Source organism: Patiria miniata, unplaced genomic scaffold, assembly GCF_015706575.1.
Source record: "Patiria miniata isolate m_02_andy unplaced genomic scaffold, ASM1570657v1 HiC_scaffold_9, whole genome shotgun sequence".
Lineage (NCBI taxonomy): Eukaryota > Metazoa > Echinodermata > Asteroidea > Valvatida > Asterinidae > Patiria > Patiria miniata.
The window spans coordinates 5642652-5670421 of record NW_024037076.1 but is presented as its reverse complement, the minus strand read 5'-3'; the positions used below and the strand labels follow the sequence as shown (position 1 = coordinate 5670421).

Genomic DNA, 27770 nt, shown 5'->3' with positions numbered 1-27770 from the left:
GTTAAGTCAAGCTTTGTCGTTTTTTCCCCAAGTACTGCTTTTCCAGTACGAGTACTTTGATGATCAAGTACAATTTCCACAGGCTGAGTACGAGTACATTAATTGCTGCCCGAGTGCGAGTACCGTCATTTCGAGTACGAGCACTTTCAAGTACGAGTACGAGTACTCCAAAAAAAGTACTTGAGTAGTACTCAAGTACCAAGTACGAGTACTACAACACTGCCAAAGATTGGAACATTGAATACAATTATGTAAGGGAACCAGAAAGTTCCATAACGATAGTAGTTAAAAGTCGCATTACAGCTGCCGTAACGCTAGCCACTGTGTTAATATTATTGCCTGTTACTTGTGACTAGACATTTGAAAGGACTTGTGATTTCCTTTTGAATGGTCTTGTCATGGAATGGACACGACTATACAACACTGCCTCCAACTCTCTTGCAGCCAAATGGACAGTGGAGGAGTTGAGTGGCGTCATGCAGGTCTCGGTCACGGCGCTGCGTCGCAAGATGGCCTTCTGGCAGAGTCAGGGGGTGTTACGAGAGGAAGGCACCGACACGTTTGTCTTGATTGAGGAGCAGAGAGGTGGGCGGGGGGTGCAGCAGGAGATGATCCTGTTGGACAGCGATGAGGAGACGGAGTCTGCCATGGCAACAGCACAGGACCAACAGGAGGAAGAACTCCAGGTGAGTTGTACCGAGCCTCTTTAAAGAGGGTGGGGTTAAGGGGTGGGGGAGTCACTGAGTTCTGGTCAATCCTTTAAACTAGGCGGTTACCTGGCTTTGTCGGTTCATCGGACGCATATGTATTTACTCCTTGTTGCACCCAAAACCACCTGGCCTATTACTCAATGTTGCACCCAGCTGTCCCGAAATCAGTGCTCTTTTTGTCGCGCTGTATCATACAGACTCATGTGATTAGCGACCTCTATAGTCATATTGGCTGTAGCTTGGGAATTCCTCTTTCAGATGCATTACTCTCTGTTGCACCCGAAACTGCCCCGAAATCAGTGCTCTTGTTGTCACGCTGCATGTATAATACAGACCCATAATTATGAATGACCTCTATAGTCATATTGGCGTGTAGCTTGGTAGTTCCTCTTTCAGACGCAGTAGCTCTGTAGCGCTAGTGTTTGGGAACAATATGCGCAACACCCACACCCGTATGCATTGGCACACAACAAGTGTTGTTATGTGTATAGTACTTTAGTTGCTACAGGTACGTAGGGTACTTTGGTTGCTACGGGTAAGTACATGTACTTTGGTTGCTATGGGTATAGTACTTTTGGCCGTGCACAGCAAGATAGCAACACTAGCGAATGCCATGTGACTCGCTCTTGGCCAATCAAGATACAGAATCTGTGGTCGAGGTGTTATAATGAGTGATAGGTAGGGCAGTTTCGGGCACTATACAGTGACTAAGGGTTTAATTTAATGACTTTGGAGTTACTCCAAAGGCAAGGAGTACAACAGTCCATCTTTCAACATACATGTTGTTGCTCCTACTTTGTCCTAGCCACGAACTACAAACTTTTCATGTGCATGTACCCTATTCAAAGCTTCCAAATAATTTGTGTTGGCTTTGACTGCGAAACGCCAGTCTAAAAAAAATGCCAGTTAGTCACATTCTTGAGGCATATGTGCGAGTCAGGTGGTTTGCAACCTGACATGGAACACGGTCTTTGTGTTCTTTTGCAAGACACTTTACTTCAACTGCCTCTCTCCATCCATGAGTAAAAGTGGGTACCTGTGAGGGTAGAGACAAGATTGCGCTGATCTCGTGCTGCTGCAGAAAAGTGGTTCCATGGCCTGAAACGACAGGGGTAATAACTGTGAAGCGCTTTGAGGCTTTGTATAAAGCGCTTAATATGACCTCCACTATAATGAAGTATTATTATGATTCTTTGTTTTGTTTATTGCCTCAGGTGTTCTGGTCGTACATTGTTGGCATGTTAACCAACCTGGAGTCCCTGAGTCTGGATCGCATCTACTCCATGCTCAAGATGTTTGCCATGCAAGGCCCATCCTCCTCGGAATTCTCCGAGCACAAACTACGTCAGTTCCTGGACCGCAAGGTGCGGGAACAGCTGCTGGTGTACTCGGCGGGAGTTTATCGCTTGCCGAAAACGGAGACTTGAATGGATCAATCACACAACCAAACGTGTCAGCTACTGTGCAGTGTATTATAATGAGGAAAGGTATATTTCAAGCTTCAATTTCAAGATTTTTGTTGAAGATTTCTTGTATTTTGCAAAATGTTTAACGAGGTGCTTTATTTCCCAAGGGGTCTGAACTCTCTCAAAACATTCATGACAGTTTCTAATAATTTCAACCCCCCCCAAAAAAAAATAAAGGGACTAAACCCAATAATTCCTGTAAAATGAGATCAAATTATAAAAATCACACTTTGGATTAGCATTCGTGGTTTATTACAACAGATGATAAATTGGTTACATCATAGAAAAATATAATTATTATATCAATTTTTTCTTGGCTTTTCCAGTATCCATGAACACACAAGTTTATACAGATCAGCTAGTGTAACAATATTTGCTATAATATACTAACCCCCAAATCCATCCATTTCTGAAAATTACAGCAAAAGCATATGGGCAATTCCACGGTTACTCACGTTACATTTTTGATGTACTTTTGAGTTTCTTTGGGCTGTAACTACCTTACTGAAAAGGTTTAATAACTGTTATCCCCATGGTAGATAGAGTAGACCTAGACCTACCTAAGCACCAAAGATGACATCCAGAAAAATGTGTTATGTATGATAAACCAGACGCACAAAATCGTTTACTCACGTTACGAAAATGTAACGTGAGTAACCGTGGAATTGCCCATATACCTTTAAGACATTATTTGTCTTTCTCGCTACTGTACAGGGTGAGAAAAAAAAAGGCGGAACCCAAACCCCCAAAAATATATTTCATATTTAAGAAAATATGTAGCACTAAAAATAATAATGACTGGAAGGCCAATTTCATAAGCTACTTTTAGATGAAAGAATTACTAAAATTGCTCAATCCGTTCAAAGAATATCACCATTTGAATGCAATGACCCTAAACCCTGTTTCGTCAAAAAAAACCAATTTATTGTGTATTCTGACTGTTCGGAACAAAGAAAATGACACAGAATACTTGTTTCAACCACTGTAGTACACAATATATTATTAACAACCTTGGTTAGGCAAAAACTATGATTTATAAAATCAACTTTTTTTAAAAGACGGGCCTTCAAAAGGACTTTGCTGAATTATTTTAACTTTTAAACTTAGGTTTTATCGCTGGTGATGGTTGAAAACAATTGACGACGATTCTTGAAATCGCATTTTTGGACGAAAGAGGTTTTAGGGTCATTGTGTCTATATGGTGATATTCTTTGAATAGATTAAGCAATTTCAGTAATTTTTTCATCTAAAAGTAGCTTATGAAATTGGCTTTCCAGTCATTATTATTTTTGATGCTACACATTTTTTTAAAATATGAAATATAATTTTGGGGGTTTGGGTTCCGCTTTTTTTGACTCACCCTGTATAGCAACAAGGAGTAGATGCACTGAAAGGCACTGAATATTAGTGAGCAGCAATAGTTACATTGGTTTAATAAGGCATAACAGCACAGTTGATCTGATAAAGAATTTTACAAAGATTCAGTTTTAAAGCTGTTAAAGTACTAGGCTCTTCAATAACGTCAAATACGATTCTAATCCTAAATAAATACCACTGGTCTAGCCATCAACCAAGTTCCAGAAAATAAGCTATCCAAAATATTTTGTACTTTTTTGTCACCATTTTCATTATTTTTGTCATGATATAAATATAAAACCAACAGCCTTCCCAAACCCTCACCAAAGTTTCAGAACAAAAATATAACTCTAAGCACAAGTTACAACTGTATATAGAAACTACCTTGTTATCTTCTAAATGCCATATGGGTTAAAGAGACCACAAAAAAAGTTCTTTCCGTACTTTTTTTTTATATATATATTCTTGCATAAAGATTTGATCTATATGAGAACCTACGACACTTCAGCTAGTTTACTCTCAAGTTACAATTTTGTCCATATTTTTGTTGTAGTAATGCTTCCTAATGTCGATTCAGTCTTCAAACAAAAACTGACAAATACAATTTAGCAACGAACCAACCATCCCTACTTTTACACTACGCCATGCACAAAGCGATTCAACACGAAGAACTAATTGATAAATGACTAGTTGCCAATGCTATACAATTGATAGTCACTATCATAAATGTTTAAATAGTTGACTAGTAGTCGTTATGCCGTGACAAGTCGTTCGGCCGCTTATCTTACCCTGTGACTTAGTGGTCGCACTGTGCTACATACACTGCAACTCCGAAACGACTACACAGTCACATGTAGAGCATTTTGCACTGACAATCAGATAGTGTCCCATCAAATGTCAATGCACTAACACCCACTCAACACACTGCATGCCGTTGTACACACATGTACATGTCAAAATCAAGCAATATTGTGTCAATTGCTTTGAACAACTTTTAAACATACATTCTGTGCCAAGTTGTCCTTTCAGTCAAAATCAATCAAGAGACTGTTTTCAACAGTTAAGAGCTCTCAGCCTACATAAAGCAGGATTGACTGGCTGTGATCCATACTTGGGACAGCTATGCTTTGACTGTAGGTGATGATGGCCTAGCGGTTAAGAGCACCGGACTCATGTTCTGGTGTTTCAGAGGCAACAGTGACGTGGGTTCGAGCCCGCCGGCGGACACTTGTGCTCTTAAGCAAGGCACTTAACCATTATTGCTTCGTCCTTCAGATGGGACGTTAAGCCGTAGGTCTCGTGTGTTGCATAAATGCACGTAAAAGAACCCAGAAAACACTTATCGCTAAGAGAAGGGGTTTGCCTCGGTGTTTCTGGCCTCCTGTATAAACACCCACGTGACGTATTTAGGAGAAGAACCAACCAAGAACCAAGAACCATAAGCCAGCTGTGCCTACCACTTGTCTGCTTTTGTCTGTTGACTGAATTTGACTAGTTACAGTGCTTGCTTGAAATATGATCTGACTGTTGGTGACTAGCCTGTGTAAACGGTGTGGCAGGGAAAGAGGACTGATTTTTTGACTGTCTGTGACTGTTCAGATAGCAGGAGGGTTAAAGAACATGCTAGGAAATATACATAAATACATATAAAAGTCAAGAAAAGTTGGAACTCTTTCCTGAACACTAAATCCACAATGTATAATCTAGAGAACAAAAATAAGAGCTATTTAAAGTTAAGTTAAAAACTTAATGGCCACATATGAAAGAATTTAATGAATAATCATTTGATAATCACTTAAAATCGTTTAAAATATAATTTAGCGTATCATAAAGCATAACTGAAACATACGTATTTAAACTGAAGCATATGTACACAAACTCCATTTTTTGATTACTTTTAACAAATAGTAAATTTTGAATGTGACACTGGATTTTGTTTGAGCTGAAGTTTAAGTCACATTGTGTTAACAGCTATTATATACATTACAGCACTTATAAATAACATCTTACATAAAATCATTACTATAATCATTGTGCGCCTATATCACATTCATTGAAAACATGTATTGACACATTGTAAGTCAAAGACTAAAAATAAGATACTAAGGTCGATAAAATCTTGACGTTGCACATTTTGGAAGCCAGTGTTTGGCTGTTTCGGCATACTGCCGAAACAGCATTTTTTTTTGTTCCGATTTGTTTTTTATTTCTTCTTTTTTTCTTCCTCTATCCCAAATCCCATAGATGCTGTACTGTTTTATTCTCCACAGCACTTTTAGCATAAAACATTGTCATCTTACTTTGAGACTAAGATAACATACCAGAGATGGTCCGCGAAGATGGGCGTCATCATGACGTCATCATATGTCATGTGACGTCACCTTAAAGGTACATATTTGAACTTCCCATATCTGGAGAACTACAAGTCTGATTGGGTTGGAACTTGATATGTATGTAGCCAGGGATGTGTTAATTTTTTTATGATATTTTGAACGTTTGACCATAAAGGCTATAGGCCTATCTCATGAACAAAACATGCTACAGGCAAAATTATTTTGGTAATGGGTTTGTTAGGTGATTGATATTTGCACAAGAACGTGACAAATGTATGACGTCATCAAAAATGAGATTTTTAAAACACCTACAATGGTTCGTTCGATCGACTTCAAACTTGGTTGGAAGTTAGATAATGATATTAATATGAAAAATCTAAAGTGATGTCATGATGACGTCATCAGTTGATTTTTTTACAATTTTTACCGGTACTTATACAATTTGATGACGTCACTGATGGCCATCTGATGTCATCATTAATGTGCAATGGGAATTTGAAGTCCTATATCTAGAGAATTACAAGGCCGATTGGTTTGATACTGTTCACAGGCACGGATAAGAGATAGATGAAGATTGAGGTGACGTCATGACGACGTCATCAGCATGATGTTATGTAATTTATATGTTTTTGTACCATATTTCACGAACACAACATGTTAAATATAATAATCAAAATTCTTTCTTCAACATTGTTTGGTAGGTCATATAGGCACAGAATGTAACAAAATGTGTGACGTCATCACAACATCATTAAAAATGTGATATTTTTTTTTAAACGCGTATCATAATGACACTACATTAAATTGTACACAGTCCAACATCTAAGCAATTAAAAGTACACATCCGACCTGGATGAAATTTCTTACATGTATAAAATCTAAATGTCAGATGACACCAAAACAATGCCGAAACAGACATGTGTTTGTTACAAACACAAATCTAGTCTGTGTACATACATGTATATAGGTGTTCTTTTACGCACATCTGAATTTGCATTTTAAGGCACACTTAAAGTGGAATGTAGTGAAAGCCCGTCTTTTTCATAGTTTTTCTTGTGTGCGCATCTCAATTTTGCATTTTGTAGCACACTCGTGGAGGTCTAGACTTAAATTTGGTAAAAAGTTGTTTGTCCACATTATAGAGCTGTTAATACATGTACATGTACTACACAGCACGACTCGTTACTTGTCTTGATCCTGAAGCCATTTGGGTTTGTCTTTCCGCACCATGCCACGCTCTCTCAACTCTGTCTCCAACTGTCCCTGAAGAACAATCACATAATATACTACGTGTCAAAAACAAACATGTCCTACACGTTTGATCTTAAAAAACTCTGGTGTTAACCAATGGAATTAAACCAAAATTTCAGATCATGTAGACAAGGCAAGACAGATTTTATGCAGTGATTTTCACAAGCTTTGTGCAAGAGGGTGAGATTTAAACGCCATTAAAGTCTTGACGTTTCTCTGATCAGACGGTGGTGCTACGCATATTAAAGTCACGGAAACTTCAGTTCGGCCACTGGTTTTTGGTTTTATATTTATAAGATCCTTCTTCAAAATACAATGAGACATGACCTACATGTACCTAGAATGTTGATTGATGTTTCAGGGAATTCAAGCTATTCATCCTTTTATAACCGTGTCAATCTGCTGTAACTTCACCGCACACACTATTTATGCCGCCATGTTTGTTTGCGATATATGCAAGATGGCGTGCCCTGAGAAAGGTCTATTGCAAAATACTGGGGTCATATCGTACCTTGATAGCAGCTCCAACATTGTTCAGATCCAGCAGGAATGTGTCGTGGCCATAGATGGAATCCAGCTCATAGTAAGTCACACGGTCATTGCCTGCATCACATAAATGCCACACCAATATCAACAGTGTTGTAATGTTGTGCAAACCCAACCCAAAACCGACTTCAGGTCAGGTCGGTTTGTCCAACATTTCAGTCGGGTGGGGTCGGTTTCGCATTTGCGATTTTTGGGTCTGGTTGGGTAAGCTTTATTTTTGAAAAACCCGAAATAAACCGAAATGAACCGAGAAAGAATGGAAATTCACATGGTGCACTATTAAGTACAGAGTCACTGCGCCCTGTGCGAATAAAAATGGTTGCGGTCTGTCTCGATCGGTCTATAACATGTAGGCCCACCAGAAGCTCACCTTGTGAGTGCCACATGGCATGATTCAGTTACTGAAAGCAGACATTTTGTACGCGAAGCGAGTCAGTTCAGGCGCAGAGCAGACATATTTGCCGAAGCCAGATATTCAGGTTTTTTGGGTCGGGTTCGGTTTCGGGTCGGTTCATGTCGGTTTTCTTTGAATTGTCGGGTCGGGTCGGTTTTAGGTAGTCCAGCTCGGTTTGGTTCGGATTCGGTTTATAAAATAAATGTCGGTTTGGCCTCGTCCACCCGACCCGATGCACATCACTACAGTGTTGTGGTCGAGTCCTGTTCCGAGTCTTGCAAATCAACTTAAATACAAAGTGGTATACATGTATGCAGATTTGGAATCAAAGTAGGCCACGCTAGTGTAAATGAGACTCTACACAGATGCCAGCATTTCAAAATTCCATTAGTTATTTCAATTACGTGGTGACATTGATAACAATCATTACTTGACAAAAAAGGGGGGTCTATATACACTTTAATGGTGGGGAGTGTGGCCCAGTGAGAAGGGTTCGTGACTCATGATCAGAGGGTCAGGGGTTCGAAATCCAGCTGCTGGCTGTATGCTGTGTCCTTGGGCAAGCCACTTCATCACCACTTGCCTCTCTCCACCCAGGAGTACTATAAATTGGTACCGGCATACATGTAAAGCTACATGTAATGCCGGTTTAACCTGCGATTGACTATAGCATCCCGTACAGGGGGAAAAGAAATATTCTCACAGTTGTTTCATGCTACTGAAACCGGAGAGCCTGATGGGCCTTATTGGCTTGTGACAGATTTTACTTACTTTACACTTCAATCTATCTCACACATAGAACTACTGGTAGTGTGCAATTACAGGTAGTACAGGAACCAGGTACCCTACTCCAGTAAAACCTATGTACCACTAACAGAAACCCAACCCCACGATTTATTTCCTGGCAGTTGTCTGAAGGGCTTTATAGCTTTACGATATAAAATGTAACTTTCGTGAGCATCATCTGTCACCAGGTCACGCGTTAAAATGCACATAAACATGAAATCTGCTTTTGTTTTCCATATGAAGCCTGGTTTTCATTTAAAAATTCCCCCCAAATGGCATTCAAAACCTTTCTTTTTCATTGTCTTACAAGTTACTTAGTAATTTGTAAAGTTATTACGAGTACCCAATCCCATATCTGGAACCGGTTCCTGACATCAGCGGTCTGGTACTCGGGTACCCGGTTTGTATGCACACCCCTCAGCCAGGGGTGTCCACGATATTCCCACCTGCAGGACCAGCCACCAGGTGATATCGGTTCCGTGACGAAGTCCGACGGTTTTGGACAAAAAGCAGTAAGTTGTTTCACAAAGTAAGCCCAGTATTTTAGATTATTTTTTTTATGTACTCCAACTGGATGACTGACAACATACATTGTCAGGTACTGACCTGCTTCTTGTAGTAAGTTGGCCAGTTGTCTTTGCTGCGTTATAGGTATCAGAATGTCTGTCTTAGCACCCATCACCATAACGGGGCATTTCACCCTCGCTAGGCCTTCCACAAGCGATGGGAAACCTTCCCCCATGTCAAAGAAATCCATTGCCTACAAGGAAAAAAAGGGATATTCTCTTGTTAATTCAATTATTTCTCCCCGGCTTTGGAGGATTTTTCAGGATCTGAAAAGTTAGACACTACATGTGTAAACAGACCAAGCTGAGAACGTCACCTGCAGCGGAACAGTTTTCAAACTGGGGGGGGGGGGGGGATCACCAAAAAGGGGCACTTGCTCAGTAAAAGGCATCTTCCGTTGGTGCAGCAAAGAATCTAGCATTTCTTTTTTTTTTTTGCACATCCATTTTGAACACCCGAGGGGCGTATCCGGCTCGTTAGTAAAAACGTCATACACGCGCACGCACCACTGATTACTAGCGCCCATTGGCTGCAAACGCTCGAACTGCGTTAACTTCCGGTTCCAATCGTGCAGAAAGTGCTGGAGGTGACGTCACACTAACAAACCGGATAGCACCCTCGGCTTCGCCCAGGGTCCTATGCACCCCTTTCGTGTTAAAAACGCCATATCCCACATCACAGCAGTCAACATATACCTCTGTCTTGAATACTGTATTTTCATTGGCCTAGAACGATCAAGTGTTAAGTTTTTATAAAAAGACGTGGCACACTTCCTGTGGGATATCGCGTACTTTGACTTAAACGCTTGTATCGTTGGTACCCACGCTGGTTCACCATGTTTTCACACATGAGTGGGAGCAGCGAACTAGCAGACGATCAGCTGTTTCAAGCATGCATGTGAGTTGACGTTCGATTGTTTGTTTTCGTGATTTTTACATTCAAAGAATCCAAGACAGAGGTATAACAAAACAATTGTTGGCTGCCGTGATGTGGGATATGACGTTTTGAACACCCTAGGGGCGCATAGCACCCTCGGCTTCGCCTCGGCAGCTATGCGCCCCTCGGGTGTTCAAACGTCATATCCCACATCACGGCAGCCAACAATTGTTAATTCATCTCTGTAAAGTAATTATTAAGTAACTAAACGTGGGCGGAAGGTTTCACTCAATGCCTCATTCAAAAGTTAATAACTTTTGCATAGCAATTTTTGGGGATTAAACTCAAAAATAGCAAGTATGCAAAAACAAACTTTTGTGAGTTACCTTGGATAGGTACAAGAGTGAGTTGGGATCATACTTGACGCTGAACTGCTCTCCCTGGTGTTCTATGTAGCGCTCGATCTCAAAATACGGACATAACGAAGGCAGCTCATCGCTGATTGTTGATCGGCCAAAACGATTCAGCCACTCGGCACCGCTGCGATACGTAATGGTGCCTAGCTCTCTGTTCCAAAAGTAATAGCACAAAAATCAATTAACCCTAACTGCCCTGAATCCTTCAAAATCCTCTTTGCCACTGGAGGAATTTGGAGGATTGAGGTTACATGGCAAAAGTGCGTTACTGATTTCGTAGGATGCACTTTGTCAAGGTCTTGGGCCGGACCATGTTTTGTTTTTGCTCAGCCATGCATAAATATAGGCCTGGATTATGCTTGAAATCCCCAGTACTGCTCCAGGATGTCACTGGCCAAGCCTCAACATCTGACAGTCACTGCCGCAGGATTTTGCAGGATTAAGGCAGTGGTCACCCCTCCACGGACCATATTCAAGAAATAATGAAGGAACTTGCAGGATTGAGGCTATATGCTATTTTTCCACGAGGCCAATTGGAGGATTTTGCAGGATTGAGGCTACATCCTTGCAAAAAGGCCTAGGGAGTTAGGATTAAATGAAAATCAATTCAATGGGTCGAACCAACTTATCTACCTCTGGACCCGTAGAAATGCCCCCTAGCCCAGTGAGAAACAGTTCACACTCACCGTGCTAGCTTCATGCCCATTCGGGGGTATGAAGACCCGTAGTAATGCCCCCTAGCCCAGTTGGGATCAGTCATGATGGCTCGGCGTTGTAGATACCGCATGGCTATAGTTGATGGGTGGGTTTGGGCACAGGAGGAGATGCAGATAGCTCTGAATGAAAGAAACATAAAGAATATAAATGTATTTTAACCCAACCCTACATGTACATGTATACTAAACACCTTTTTGGTTAACCCTAACTCCCCAGCCTATAGGAACCATACCCATTCAGGCAAATTCCAACACCCACATGGGAAATCGTACACACACACTGTTGGACTTAGTTTCTGGAGGTATACCAACCCCAGTGTAAAAGACCATCAGTTTAGGGGTACTGTACCTATCCCAACAGATTTAAACAAAACCTGCTGATGGGTTGAGTTCGGTTAGGGTAAATGTTTTGTGCTTGTTTTGACATTGGTTCTATAAAAATTTGCCAAACCGTTCTAGCAAAATTAATTTACTATTTTCAAGCCAGGCTTCCACAGAATGTTCAGTTTTTCAACACTCATTCGTTACGGAAGAATTGCTCATTCATGGACCAAACATGGCAATAATTATAACCTAAAAAGCCTTGTCTGAATGTTATAAATGTCAGTAAAATCAGTCATTGTATGACTGAGATAGTGTTGTAGTCCAGTCTATCACATGTCCTTTACAGGTCATTCATCAGGCCCAAATCAAGCCACCAGTTGATCAAATCACAGATCCTCTACACAAGGATAACGACTTCCCCACATTTCTGGTTAGATGCGTGATACGGCACTTACGCATCATGCATGCGCATGCGCAAGACTCGTAGTGCACTGCAGTCTTTCAGTGGTCAAATTTCTGTCAGGACGCCAGCCGTCGGCAATCGTGGCAGCGCATTGTTCTACATGTTCTATGCATTGTTCTTTGCGCGGACGCGGCTTATCACGCATATGTAGACATCTCTGTTCCGTACATTTTGTGCACAAGCATGACGAGCTCAGATGAGTCGTTTCTTCTTGTGTCGAGGATCCGTTATCAAATGAACCGTGACAAAGACATTCTTTTGATATTGTTCATCCGCTGTTTCTCGTGACCCGACTTGTGAAATGAGGCGATTATAAACTTGTAACTGCATGGACTTGTGATGGACTTGTGATGGACTTGTGATGGACTTGTGATGGACTTGTGATGGACATGTGATGGACTTGTGAGGGACTTGTGAGGGACTTGTGAGGGACTTGTGATGGACTTGTGATGGACTTGTGATGGACTTGTGATGGACTTGTGATGGACTTGTGAGGGACTTGTGAGGGACTTGTGAGGGACTTGTGATGGCCTTGTGATGGACTTGTGAGGGATCAACTTTGATGAGAGGGGGGGTAGAGGAATCCCCCTTTTACATGGGTTGAGTGTCTGCTTTACCTTCCTACTCTATCTGGGTACAACGCTGGAGCAAGCAATGATGTCATTCCTCCCATAGACGAGCCTACACAGGCATACACCTAAAACAAAACAACAACATTATATATCAATAATAAGTTTGGGAGGCTCATCATCGTTACTGGCAACTGAGAAGCTGAATTGCGAAGGACGCGGCTACAACGTGGTCAAGCTGACAGCCGGCCTCATCGACCCATACATGACCACGGAGCAAAGCCAGAGATCAAAAGTGTTTGATTTTTTCGGAGGGAGGAAAACCGGAGGGCCCGGAGAAAAACCCTCATGGCACAGGAGAGTACCAACGCATATATGGCATGTATGGTCCGCGGACGGGATTCGAACCAGGGCCACAGTGGTGAGAGGCGAGCGCTTTACGCACAAGCCACCCACATGGCGGATAGGTTATATGGATGGGTTATTCTCAGTGGTCTTCCTTTTTTAGCTGTTCATCAGGGGTTACTTATGCGCAGAGTACATACATTGTACATGTATGTCAGATTGTCAGTGGCACAATATTTTGCTAGAGAACTGAGCACATACCGTACTATTATTCTTTCTAGATAATGAACCAAGGCTGTGTGTGCGTCGGCGCAAACCCACAAACACATCAAAAAAGACATGCATGTCAAAAGACCAATACATCTGACTATATCATTTACAATAAAAAATGAAAACCAAAAAACAAAAAAAACACCTTTTCAGTCAAAATATGCTTGTGTAATGAAAATAACCCTTCATCATTACCTTCCTCCCTACCTTATATTTTTGGTTTAGCCTGCCCCTCTCATCCATCACACCCCCTGAGCTGAGTGTGTATCAGTCCAGCCAGGCATGCAGCATTTGCATAATTCTATTGTTAGCCCCATGCGCATGGAATTTTGAACTATCCACATGTGCTTCAGTCTGCTGGGAGCTGTGCTAGGGATAGGTTGTCTGTGGAGGGCTGTGCAGGTTTTGCCTGGGCGTGGCAAGGAAAGGCCTTGATGTAATGACCACGTAAGTTGTAGTGCATGACATCTTAGTTAAATCCCCCCTGGGTTGGGAGTAGAGTTATGGTGCTTTTACCATTAGCTACTCCACTCACTGTGACCATCACCGAGCCCCACCTTTTGTAATTTCTCATAATTAATTGTTTTCCTTGCATTTATTTCTACAACAAATTCCTTTATTCAGTACTTTAATTCAAGAACTTAAATCGTAGTTGCCCCTAACAGTAGAAGTAATTACTATCAGTTGTAATTTATACAACGCCTGAATAAATCCCCGTCATCTGATTCGTAGGCCATTGATCACATGTCCATGATGCCTTTGAATAATTTGCCCCAACCCACGGCCCGACTGCAGCACAAATATGAAAGTTTTGTTGCATGGTCCAACTATTGGTGGCTCTGACCAATCAAATGAAGAGGATTTATTCAGGTGTTGTATAAAACAAATACATGCAGATTCATACAATGGAAAGAATGATTTCATTCGGTGACAGATGGATTGCAGCCTCTACTCCATGGCGCGTGCGCGTTCCTTCACTAACCCCTGGGCGTGATGTACACGTAAACGATGCTGACTGGCTATTCAGAGCGTACTGTGCCCACATTTCGAAGATTGCACGCCGGGCGCGCCAATAATGCACTTGCGTGCTTTGCACATCACGTCACGTACAAATTTTTTTTGTTTTTGAAAACTCGCGATGCCTGTATGATATGGATTATGGCAGCCTCATTTTTCGCTAAGAAAAACCCTGTATCTTCGGTTGTAGAGGGACAAAAGGGGTACGTACATTTAATACAAATCTTTGCTGAATAACGCAACATCCAAACCTCATGTTTGAAAGGATTGATTCTTCAAAATCACAACTTTCAACATTTTAAAGATGGCGTCGGCACGTAAAACGGATAAACTGCAGCCTAATTATAATGTGCCATATTTTGACACATTTAAATGAGACAAATCCAGGGGTTGAGATCGCGCAAGGCATGATGGGAAACAACATGGCGCAGCAAGATCTCGTACCCATGGGAACGAGGTTGGATGGGTTGTTCCATTCCACTCGGCTTCGCTTCGTGGAACTCATGCTTGTGAATCACTTCGATAACTACAAAATCTGATACTGACCTGATCTACTCCAAGGTGATCTAGGAGTAGGAATGTAGCATGGACAATGTCTTCGATAGTTACCACAGGGAAGTGAGTGCCGTACGGCTTGCCCGATACTGGATTCACTGAGGATGGACCACTAAAGGAAGAGAAAAATAAATACATATTTCACATTTAGCATATTTCTAGATTTAGCAAGGAATTTTGGAACTACAGTGTAGCCAATTGCCAATAAGAACAGGAAATCCTATCAGTTTGGGTGTTTCATGATTTAGCAAGAAGTACAGCAAGGATTCTGTACTTTATGTTCTTGGTTCTTGGTTGGTTCTTCTCCTAAATACTCTGCGTGGGAGTTTATACAGGAGGCCAGAAACACCAGGGCAAACCCCTTCTCTTAGCGATAAGTGTCACTGGGTTCTTTTACATGCAATGCATTACACAACACACAGGACCTACGGCTTTACGTCCCATCTGAAGAACGAAGCAATAATGGTTAAGTGCCTTGCTTAAGGGCACAAGTGTCCACCCGGCGGGCTTGAACCCACGCCACTGTTGCCTCTGAAACGCCAGAGCATGAGTCCGTGCTCTTAACCACCAGGCCATGACAATGTACTGAGATATTACAGGATTAGCGTGGTATTCCTATGCTATATGTAGCTCTGTAAATACAGAATACGGCTAACACGGAAATCTCCAACAAAATGCTACCAAGCCCTGTGCACGAGCCCCATGCACTTTGCCCCACTGCACTGCAAATTGGCAATTTCCGACTTGATGTTTTGCTCATTTCATGTTAACAGGTACATGTACTAACCTTGATCCGTAGCAACCACCCAGGGCATTGGTGCAGATGACAAAGAACTTCTCCGTGTCAATGGCACAGCCTGGTCCTACAAACTTCTCCCACCAGCCAGGCGTTGGGATGTCCTGTATACAGAGACCAACAATTATCCAATCATTATCCAATGACTGTTATACAATTGTATTAGTATTTGAAATTTCATTGGTTGATGACTATTAACATAATATAAACACCGCAAACAAAGAATGTCCACACTCATTGGAGGGGTCACAATTTTGAATCTGATCATCTTATGATAAGTAACGTCATTTATATAGACTTTTGGGGAATGATGTTAGCTACATTTTGGTACCCTGTTTGCTACCAAAGACTGTAAATCGTCCAACACTGTCAACAGTTTATGAAAAATGATGCAGTTTGAACTTGAAGTTGCAAATTTAAAGAGTACGCGAGTCGAGTGGAAATTGCTGCGTGACAATGTGACACTGCCCGAAACAAACGGCAGGGTATCTCGATCGCACCGTGCTTGTATACATGGGAACACGTGAAATTGAATTAGCCGCGCTTTGTTCGGGCACTGTGCAGGGGATAGGGGCCAATGAATAATGGGCACATGTGTTTGCGCTTAGCAATTTCTCCTCGCGCATCTCTTGAATTGCAACTTTTCAAACTGCAACGTTGTTTGTTTTTTTAAACGTCAATCTTGGACAGTCTTTGGTAGCAAACGGGGTATCTAAATGTAGCTAGCAACTGTCTATATAAATGACATTATCATAAGACAATCAGATTCAAAATTATGACCCCTCCAATGAGTGCCGACTGTCTTTTTTGCATTGTTTATTTTAGAAGTACATGTCCCTGCGCCAGGCATGAGCAGAAATTAGCTCACTGCCGGATCGAGTCACGGTGCATACAGCAAGTTATTCCAGGGACTACCACCGGATACAACAGCAGATATGCATGTATTTGTATATACTTGCACAGATTCTCCGTACATGTAGTTTCCTTTTCTTAATGGTTCAGTTACATGTATGTTACCAACCTGATGGCTTTTGGCATGCGAGCTAGCCGACATGCCAGTATTCAAGAGAACCACATTACTTCTATCTGCATTCAGTTCCCCCCAGGTCTCATAGGCGATGTGTAACTCTGGCAGGACGCCAAGGTACTTGAGATGAAACGGCTGCTCAGAGTGGAAGAGTTTAAATCCAGAACTGATCTTGTGGTACTCTGGCTCTGGCCCTGCAGGCGGCCTACACAGGGGAAAAAGAATGGGAACCTGTGTTTAATTTTGTAAATGTTTTGCAAGCTTTCACACACGGTTTAAACCTTCTTCCAAAAGTTAACAACTGCTGCTTATCCTATCCCAGTATTTGTGCAATGCGTGGAGAAAGGACACGGAAAGTTGATCATATTAAAACATTAAAGACAATAATTGTATACACTGTATCTGGTTGAATCAATGCATAGTTGCCAGTCACTGAAAGAGCTTAAACTTCCCAAGATGTGATCAAGTACTACAGCACCCGCCTCTTGACCTCCTAGATTTTGACCAATCAGCGGGCGCTTTCTATATCGGGTCTTCAGTCTTTCACCCGTTGCGCATCATAGACAATGGATAAAAAAAATTGTCACGCGCTCTGTAACATGTAACGCGATATCGCGCCCGGCTGTTGTACTTCAAAACACTGCATTCGAATTGACCAATCAAACCATTTAGTCCTGATTTAGGAATGAAATGACGTCACGATTTAGTAAAGTCGACTCCGATTGGCTGGCGCGCCTTGCATATATCTGCATGTCTAGACATATCAGACGTTATACAGGACTTGGCTCCGTGGATAACGGGTGATACTCAGACTACAGAAATTAAGGCAGACCGTGGAATTTCCAGGTCCCATTCTAAAATTTGTGTTCTATTTTAAAAAGGTTTGTGAAAAAACAATTGAATTTGTTTTAGTTTTAAATGGCCTCGCGAAGCTGCTCGAAATCCTACCCCTCCCATATGTTCCAAGCATTAGCTTGAATATAGCACATGTGAGACATGCTCGCTGCCAAAGTTCCCAAGATATGCGGATTTGATTCATTTTGTTGATAGCGCCCTCAACCGCCAAGGCAGCTTCTGTCTGTGCTTGCCAAGGATCCAGATTGGCTGCACTAGGGAAACAAAATACAATCCAGTCTTGAGCCGAGACTAGAGCAATGCATATTGTAGCAGCAGATGTAGGTCAGCGGTACCCATGCACCCAGGCAATGATGCCGAGATTAAAGCTACAGTCCATTATTTGCAGCTATCCAAAAAGTCACTGACATAATAAATGTTGAAAAACATACTTGGTTGAAAGATAGTAAGGGGACTTGACTCCCTGTGAAATTATTCCTTCTGGCAAGCTGTCATTTTGAAGAAAGGAAAGGAGGCCTTTCCAACGGTGCGTCTAAAGACGCACCGTTGGAAATTTCCGTTAGTAGTCCGGTTTTTTTATTCGGCCAAGCGTGCGCAAGTGTTGGCACGACGCACACGCGGTTGCTATAATTCTTCGGATCAGTGCGCGACATCGCGTAGCTGCAATCGGCTCAGTAAGAACGTGTCTCGGACGCTGAATTCAGGCCCAATTCAAAACATGATTCAGCAACTTTTGATATGAAATCGAGATTCTAGAATGCTGTTTCTCTCGGAATATACAGCTGAAGCTGTGCTGAAACTTCATCAGGTTAGTTGTTCAGCACCCTTTTTTAGATTTTGAGCACATCACTGTTACTTCAAACGAACAAAATGCACAAATTACAAATGCTGGACTTACTACAGGCTACTCCTCAGTAGTATCTTGTAGCATTGGGGGCGGTTAGGAGGTACTCCTAACCGCCCCCAATGCTACAAAATACTACTGAGGAGTAACCTGTAGTATGCATTTCTTTGCATACAAGTGTGCACAGCACATGTAGTATTCTGTGGTATTTGGTACTTGACTCCCAAACAGCCCTTTGGGGGTTAGGGCCATACACACAGGCATCCATAGATGCGCACAAAGTAACCCCAAAGAAACAGCTAGGCTGGTCAATGCAACAATGAGTGTTTACAAACTCAAAAGGTCACTTTATTGTCCAGTAACTACATGTATGCATTGTAGTTCAAAATATCCCCTGGACCATTGGACTGAGTTTAGTGATTTAAGTGTCGGTCTATCTCAATGGTTGAAATAGATTAGAGGTGAAGTGAATTTGCCCACTACACATTATTTATCGCACAAATGCTTTGATTATAAGTCTGTTTTGACCAGGTTTTTGTCCATTGATGTTGTCTCCCATTCACCACATTTGATAATAATGAGTGCATTCTTACGAACGTCATTCTATAAATTTAGGGTTCACTTTTTATCCTGTCCCTCTTACGTCTGACATCTATAATTTTATAAATTCTGCAAGTACTCAAGTTCCTGATTATTAATAGCAAACTACCTAACCAACAAATAAAAAATTGTTTGAACTTTGAAGTCGTCTTTAATGGCAAAAATTACAAAAGTTTGCTTTAATTTATAGAATGGCCCATAGTGATTTTAACGTTCTCAAAATCAAGGAAACACTTTTCAAAATTTGAAACTGAACAACATGCTAGTAATAGTACATCTAGCAACAGTATTTGCCCATTTGTTTTGTGGACTGTGAATAAAATGCCAGCCATGTAATAATCAGAACTTTGAAGAAGAAATTCTTTGCAAACTGAAAAATAAAACAAGAATGGTACTTGACTTACAGCCTTGATAAACAGGGGAAATCGGTCTCCAATCCTTTGAACATCAGTTCCTTTTCGTACTCGGGGACCTCAAGCTGAGGCAGCGGGTCGTTGGGTGAAGCGTCTGAAGACGGAGTCCCAGCATTTTGCTCTGAAGCTGACTCTGATGTCTCTACTTTGGTCGCGGTCGTTTTGGGCTGGGTTTCTTCCTTCTGGCAACGTTGACTCCCCTGGCTGAGTGCTCGGTATTGCTGAAACCACGTCCCTCGATTTGTTGATGAAACCCCTGCAGTTCCGCACACAAGTGGACATAAGGGAGGCATGCAAAATTATTAGCAAGCTATCAAGGTTGAACCTCGAGGTACCCTGTAAAACCTGGTAAAAACCTCATAACCTCGAGACAACCTCAAGATACTGCATTAACTTTTAATTACGTATTCTTCTTCTTCTTCTTCAAGTGAGTACATCCCTCCATAGTGGAGTATTGGAGTATTCTCCCCTATAATCATCCACATTTCAAATGAAATTGCCGTGAACTTGTTTCACTTTTACTGGTAGACAGATACCTAAAGTCTGTGACTTTATTGATTTTAATTCATTCATTTTATTTATTTTGTCAAGTGTTTGAATCAGTATTTGCCATTAATTTGTTTTAATAACAAAATCTTGGAGGAGAAAAATAGATATATTCAAAAATAGATTATTTGAAATGGATTATTATTATTGCAAAGACTTGTGTTCCATAAATGTAAGACACTATGAGTTTTTTTTTTTTGGTGACCACGACCTTTGAAATATGGCTAGGGAAAAAAGTGAAACACTAAATGTTGGCGATCTCCGAACGAAAGTGCACCTACCTGCAGGCATACAGCTCACGCTGGGCCCATTCCTCAGCCAGAGTTGATGGGGACTGGATTCCAATGATGACCCACTGGTGCTAGTGGTCTGAGCAACGCTCAAGCTACGATGCACTAGCCTTCTCAATGTAGCCACACTTTTGCACGACATTGTAATTCCTGTTTTTGATAATAAAATAACTCTTTGATTAATAAAAAATAACTCTGGCAGTAAAGACTACAGAAGATTACACGACTAGTTTTCTTACTGTTCATGTACAGTTCGCACACTTTTAGTGTACCCTAGCTGTTTGCTTAAAGGGACATGGCGTCCTGGAATATGCCCAATTGAGCTACAAAACAGACCTGTCTGTTTTGAACGAAATGATGTTAATTGGAAAGATAAACATCCACACAACTATCCTTTAAAAATTGGGCGCTTTTGTAGTATTCTTGTGTTATTCGTGCAAGAACAACTTTCGGGGTCCACTTTTGCAACCCCAACAAGTCGAGCTGACAGACACACAAAGGGAGAACAACGGATCCTTTCAGTCCTCGGGCGTTGGGTCTTTTGTTCAAAACGGTCCTCTCTATTTGCTTAGTCTATGGAAGTGTACAAAGAAAAACACAAAGCATTGTCCTCGGGAGTATAGTAAAAACAAGAGTGGGTGAGCATGGTGCTGTGTACATGTGTAATACTAGACACACACAACGTATATGGTACATTGAAAGAAAACAACAGGAAACACGTATCATACTCTGTTGTGTCCGATGTAAACAACCTGGCTGGGTTTTTTTTTCATCTTTTTGGGGGAATGGTAAGACATTAGGTTGGGTTTCTTTCAACTAAATGTTTGAAATAGGATAAGTAAACAATCCAAAACATGCAATTTTCGGGGGTTTCAGGACGCAGTGCCCCTTTAATGGTTAAACCTCATGATGCTGCAACAAAGTATGTAACCACATACATGTACCATGTACACAGGGTACTTGTACAACATAAAACCAACAAACAATGTGATGAACAAATAGGCCAAAACCATCTTTTCTTGTCAGATTTAATTTATTCAATAAACCAATGCTAACACAGTCTTCATGTAATTCTAGTCAGGCAATTTATAAATTATAATTTTTTTTAAATTTCGGGAAAAAAACGTATCATTTCAATTTTTTTCCAGCCTCCTTATTTTCGGTTTTAAGCTTTGCCTGTTCCAAATTTTCAACTTTGCCAATTGTAGAATATACAATGAACGTAACCAGTAAATTCAACCTACCGTAATCTTTAGTAGTTTTCCCACTTTTAATGAACACGGTTTTCTTCAAACCTGAGTAGCATACATTTTGTAAACATGTTGTACAAAACATGAAACTTGATGGAAAAACTGTACAGCCAACTGCAACACGGTCAACTGATTTTGATGACGACAGACTGTACATAGGCCTGGGGACCTACAATGTACGTATATTTTTAGCTATGGCAGGATAATATTCCATCACATACAGTTTCCCAGGCCCTGAATGTTCCTGTGACAATTGAAATTTAATGGACGTTGACCTCCAAAGGAAAGCTTACTTAGGAAAGATTTCAAGTGGATTCCTGATCAAAACTGACAAAGTTGTGCAAACACTGATATAATGACACAGCACTTTTTGAATGAATAAGCATTTTTGCATACAAGTGTGTACATCAGAGCCTGCATGGTTATGGTGTAATCGAGGACAAACATGCAACCAGGGTGACCGTAAGGTCATGACTAAATTCTGCTAAATGCACTTCAAAAATCTGTCCGATTTATCAAAAATCGGCCAAATTCCCCAGAATTGCTCAAAATACACTATAAACACTTTAAATCACATTATGTTGTGTAATATTGCCTTAATTAATGTTAAAATTACATTATAAACAATCTATAGCCACATAAAGATAATATGAAATTACGTAAATTTCAGGCAAAAACGCGGTTGCGTCACGACGAAATTCGGTTCCCAGTGAACCTCAGCACCTAGACCAGGCAACCTGTCCTATTTTGCAAGGGTTTGTTTGAAAAGATTGAAGCTTTTGTGAACAAATGTACCATTTTTTTGGCAAATTTGCTATTTTTTCTTTCAAATAACCATTTTTGCAGAATTCTGCCAGAAATATGCCCAAAAAGTCCATTCTGTCAAATTTTCTGTCAAACTTGTTTTTTAACAAAAACATCTGTCAAAGTTAGCCGAAAATTGGCTAAAACGGTCACTATGTGTGCAACATCATCGATGAATTGAGGACAGGAACCAAATTGAGGACGACAGGAAACAAATCAAGGACGACCTCGATTAGAAAACATGTACAAAACCAATGAGAGCTGTTGCAAAAAAAAAAGACTATAAACAAAGGAAAAGGGAAAAGGAATGATAGAAAATCCTCAATTTTTTTTACACCATAAACATGATAAACAAACCTGGGTGTACATATGTACATGTACACTGTACACACATTCTTATTCCGTATGGGGACCGAAGATGCTATGCCCAGGGAAAATCCTCGATTTACACCATAAACATGATAAACAAACCGAGTGTACATGCACACTGTACACACATTCTCATTCTGTAGCTGTGGGGACTATTCCCATGAGTTGTCCCATGGTACTATGGGGACCAAAGATGCTTGAAAATGAACATTAAATCACACTTTCTACCAAAGTCTAAGGGCACTGTCAAAATGGTCATTAGTGCTAGACGAGTAACCCGAGTACTAGAGTATTCGCGAGTAGTATTTGCTACTCGTTGTTCTACTCATGGAGGGGAAATAATACCGCATGACACAGAAGAGGAGGCAAAACCAGCAGGCAGTGTGCAGCGGCCACAAACAAGGCTATGGCTAAGCTAAGGATAATAAAAAGAACCTTCAAGCACTTTAACGTGAAATGTTTTGCTGAGTTATAAGACCTACATACGACCCAAATGTTAGAGAAGGTTCAACGCAGAGCAACCAAGCTAATTCCCTGTTTGAAGTCCAAACCCTACTCCGAGAGACTGGCCAAGTTAAAACTAACCACTCTGGAGAGAAGGAGAATAAGAGGAGACCTGATAGAGGCATTCAAAATCCTCAATGGATTGGAAGGTATTGAAGAAGGCAAGCTATTCACTAGGAATTCAAATCAGCTCAGAGATCACAGTCACAAATTGTTCAAGCCAGCACTAAAGAAGGGACTGAACTGCAGGAAGAATTTTTTCTCTCTCCGAATAGTCAACGAGTGGAACAGTCTCCCAGCACATGCAGTTGATGCCAAGTCAATCAACCTATTCAAGAATAAGCTAGATTCCTACTGGAGCCAAAAAGGATATGGGGTCTTAAAGGGAAGCCTATTCTATTCCCATCACACCTTAAGTGTTAAGTGTAAGTGTTAAGTGTATCTACTTGCGTACTCGTCCTGGCACCATTAGAAGTAGGTACTCACGAGTAGCAATTGTTTTTCTTTACAAGTGTTGACTGACAAAATAGTATTTTCTAAGTCAACACTTATACTAGTAACCACTTTGTTTAGGGTTCACGACTTTAATGCATCCCCCGTTTCCCTGGGATTCCACTAGCACTCTCAATAAATATATTGTCAAGTAAATGGATAGTCCTACTAGTGTGGCCTAATATCCATTTTTTCTTGAGCATCTTTCTGGAGCCCATACATGTATGCACACGAAAATCACGATGGCAGCCATTTTTAATGTAAAAAGTGATGACCCCAAAGCTGTGACGTCACGTTTATGCAAATTGATCTTGTTGCTCAGGCGCGCGAGCAACGCGACAGCTGTTTCTTGTACAATCTCTCAGCAGATAGTATACAAATAATGAACGTTTGTCTGTTTGTGAGTGCAATGGTACGAGTGCAATGGTTTTCATTCACTTACATGTACAGTCCAAGTCTGGCGCAGCATTACCACCGCAGCCACACTAGTGTGGCTATACTGATGGCCTTGCTCTGTCATTTAAGCCAAGGCCATGTCTGAATTGGCCACGACTGTAAATAACACACGGGCCTATGGCTGCAGCATCTCGTGTGCAGCCTCGACACTCAGTCAAGTAAAACATTCTGACAATGACATCACGCTGCACTGCACCATGGAGGAATGACTGCACTGACTACAGTACGGTGTTAAGTAAAAAACTAATGGTATTGATAAGTTTTGAACTGACAACAACGTACATGTACATGTACGTGAATTCTATAACAAAAACCTGATGCAACAGCTACACTGTAATTATCAGATATTCTCCTACCAACTATCGATACGGCCATGCCGAGATGCGCGATGTCAATGCAAGTGTGCCTGATCAGCTTGCGTGAACATGCATCATCGATCACGCACGATCTTCCCAAAATAATCAGCAGCTGATAAAAGTAAACACCGCAAAGCCGTAACAGCGACCTCACGCGGCTACGCTAGTCCATGTCTTTTCTCGTGCGTTGACCACTGACTGATCTCTACAAGAAACATCGGGACTTAAAACTATCCAAGGTGTTCAAACCATAAATTCCTCCATGTTCAAACACACGTCAAATTAAAGCTTGATCACCCTCTTTCATTTCATGTTCTTTTTTTTGGGTGGGGCTGACGTGTTATGACTCATTCCCTGGCCAAAGGTGACACAAACGATCCTGAAAACCCTACAAACGGTCCTGAAGCCCATCTCTCTGATTTTGAAAAAAACAAAACATGGTCCATCCGATCCACCCATTGTATACGTAATATAGAGGGAATTTCCGGTCCATGGGGTCCAATGTCATGCATATTCTCTAAGCAATGAATGTAAGTTCCAAGGGAATTGTGGAAATTAGGATGACCCGCCCTTGGCAGTTGGGGGGGGGGGGGGGGCGGCTACCCGATGTTCCCCAATACCTATGTTCCCCAATACCTACGTTCATCTAAATCCTTAAGGTTAGGGTTAGGGTTATAGCATAGGGCTAGGGTAAGGATTTTGGTGAAGTGAACATTGTAGTGGGGAACATAGGTATTGTATTAGTGGGGAGCATAGGTATGAACCCCAGTGGGCCCCGCCCTGCGAGACCCCAAATACTCCGGTCCTGCATTAGGATATAATGAAGCTGATCTCATTCTTAGAAAGCTGTTATACGAATCATTTCAGCCGGAGTGGTTGTTCGTAGAGGAGCAGGGTGACAGAGGCGGGCGAGGTGAGGAAAGACAATATCAGGCAGTTATTGATAACACAAGTTTGAAGGATTGCTGCATCACTTGGATGTAGTGATGTTATCCGTGAAGTTTGGTAGTTGCCAGAGCTGCAGAGGTTGCCTGGTATATAAGTGAAGGGTGGTATATTCTGGATAAAACCATAGAGCTATGGATAAAACACACTTAATTGGGCTAGATGTTAAAAACTGGTCTAACATTGAGAGAGTTGAAGCTTAAAGCCAACAACCTCGTCATGGTGCCTAGGCCTATATATGCGAGCACAGCAAATTATTCATCATAGGTGAGCAGATTCGGTGAATATTTATGTAAAACAAGACTGCGTCTTGACGTCGAGATTCTTACCCATTCAACGGCGCCTTGTTTCGGGTCTTCCGTATTCCGTTCACAGTTCTGATCAAAATGTCGTCATAATTTCTAAAGTCGACTCCGATTGGCTGGCGCACTGGGTTGCATAAAATTAATTTGCATTGCTCAGATAATTATAATCAGACGTTAGATACGCGCTAACCTCGAAGATCGAGTAGGACGGGGACGTCTCTAGATAGTCTGACGTACCATTGGTCCGACGTCCCATTGGTCCGACGTCCCATTGGTTCGACGCCCCATAAGATTAGGGTTAGGGTTAAGGTCAGTCAACCCGAACCAGTGGAACTACTCAGTATTATGTTCCATCGGACCAATGGGACGGCGGACCGGGACGCCTGTCCAATGGGACGTCGGACCAATGGACCAATGGGACGTCGGACCAATATGGGACGTCGATCGGACTGTCGAAACGTAACTGAATTGGACAACTTGACTTACTAACCTCGTCCTCAGGAGATATTTTATGTTAAAACCTCGTTTCCAATAGTATAACCCATGGATGGGAAACTTCAATTGCTTCATTTATCCCGCACGATTCGATATTAAATATTAACTTACGAAAATATATAAGTTTTATCGTGTATATAGGTCTAGTGTTGTTATTTCCCAAATTGATCAGAATGCGTATTTTAACGTGCAATCCATTCCACCTAAGGCCCCTTCCACTTTGCTTGTATTGTGTAATGTGATACTGCAAATTGGCTGGATAAGATTGTAACATTTTAAACTTTGAAGAAAATCGTGATTTCGGAAATCTAACGCCGCGACGAACTGATGCTGTACAAAAAACCAAATACTGATTTAAAGCTCAGCCAGGCACCAGACTATTCCCATGGGCGTCGCCAAGATTTTTTCTAGAGGGGGGCAAAACATTTTTTTTTTTTCCAAAAAAAATACTGTATTTCTCAACATATTTTCGATTTATAAGTTTTAGAGGGGGGCGGGGATATTCCCCCCAACCCATTAAATTTACACCACTATGACTTCGCGCCTCTTTTTTTGTTTTTGTTTGTTTTTGTTTTGTTTTGTTTTGTTTTTGCTTTTCCAGCCAGGGGTGCAAGCGCCCCATTCTCCCCCCCCCCCCCCCCCCGCGACGCCCATGACTATTCTATAGGCCCTACGTGTGCAAGACTAGTGTGCAAAGTGATTTCCATTAGCGTAACTTTTATTCCCAAGACGATTGGAGCCAAGTTATGAATAATTCAGTAGTTTCGATGCATGTTTATTCATAAACAGAACGATGCTATCCGTATTGTAGCGGGAACCTATTGGGCTCTTGTCCGCCAAGTCGAGCAAAACGCAAAAAAAAAAGGGACGCACAGACGGGATTTCTAACTCTGATAGGCAATGATGCCTATTTATAGAGCCTATTTCTGGAGCGCGCTAGCCAGACCCAAAACCAGGTGAGCGCACCTGTGGCCCCAGCGCGTCAAAGTGGCGGCTAGGAACAAAAGCCACAACAAAAGTGCTACTTGAACTGTATGTCCATTACACTATTTAGTCGACCAGTTACATTTTAAAGAACGGTTGTAGTCGAGCTACCACACAGTAGCTTATAGTGGATAGCAAGATGAGATATCGATATGCTACACGTACAAAGATCCTTGGTTCGAATCGATGTCGTCGCTGCCAATTTTCATCGACTATTTTTCTTCTCTAAATTTATCGTTGAAATAATTTTAATTTAATGGGAAAAGAGAACGAGAACCTCAGTATCTTGCAATGATTGAAGGAAAAACTGAATTTTGTATGACTTTGTCTCAACCCTCCTAGGACAAACAATACACCTCCCGCCATTCATATACCGATCTACCCCTCATCGCTGGATCGTGCATGGCCGAAGCTTGACGGTACTATACTACCGGACTGGACTGTCTTGGCCCGCCAGGTATGGCTGACTTCAGCTTCCA

The 27770-nt window shown here is 41.5% G+C and overlaps 2 protein-coding genes across 3 annotated transcripts in view; one reads left to right on the top strand and one right to left on the bottom strand.

Annotated features, from left to right (window-relative positions):
* LOC119720376 (anaphase-promoting complex subunit 2-like) overlaps window positions 1–2339 on the top strand; it is a 32227-nt gene extending 29888 nt beyond the window's left edge. For both annotated transcript variants that reach the window (XM_038190035.1, XM_038190036.1), the window contains exons 10-11: window positions 445–686; window positions 1925–2339. In XM_038190035.1, coding sequence (XP_038045963.1) covers window positions 445–686; window positions 1925–2137 — 455 coding nt within the window. In that variant the 3' untranslated portion in view covers window positions 2138–2339. The remainder of the gene's footprint in view (window positions 1–444; window positions 687–1924) is intronic.
* A 2760-nt stretch (window positions 2340–5099) lies between these two features.
* Window positions 5100–24684, bottom strand: LOC119720613 (serine O-succinyltransferase-like). Its single transcript, XM_038190348.1, has 12 exons — window positions 24585–24684; window positions 20323–20484; window positions 19487–19751; window positions 16778–16988; window positions 15748–15860; window positions 14952–15072; window positions 12822–12901; window positions 11388–11537; window positions 10672–10852; window positions 9449–9602; window positions 7628–7719; window positions 5100–7128 (listed from the first exon to the last, which is right to left on the bottom strand). The coding sequence occupies exons 2-12, from the start codon at window positions 20471–20473 to the stop codon at window positions 7048–7050; spliced, it is 1599 nt and encodes a 532-aa protein (XP_038046276.1). The 5' UTR covers window positions 20474–20484; window positions 24585–24684; the 3' UTR covers window positions 5100–7047.
* Window positions 24685–27770: the final 3086 nt, after the last annotated feature.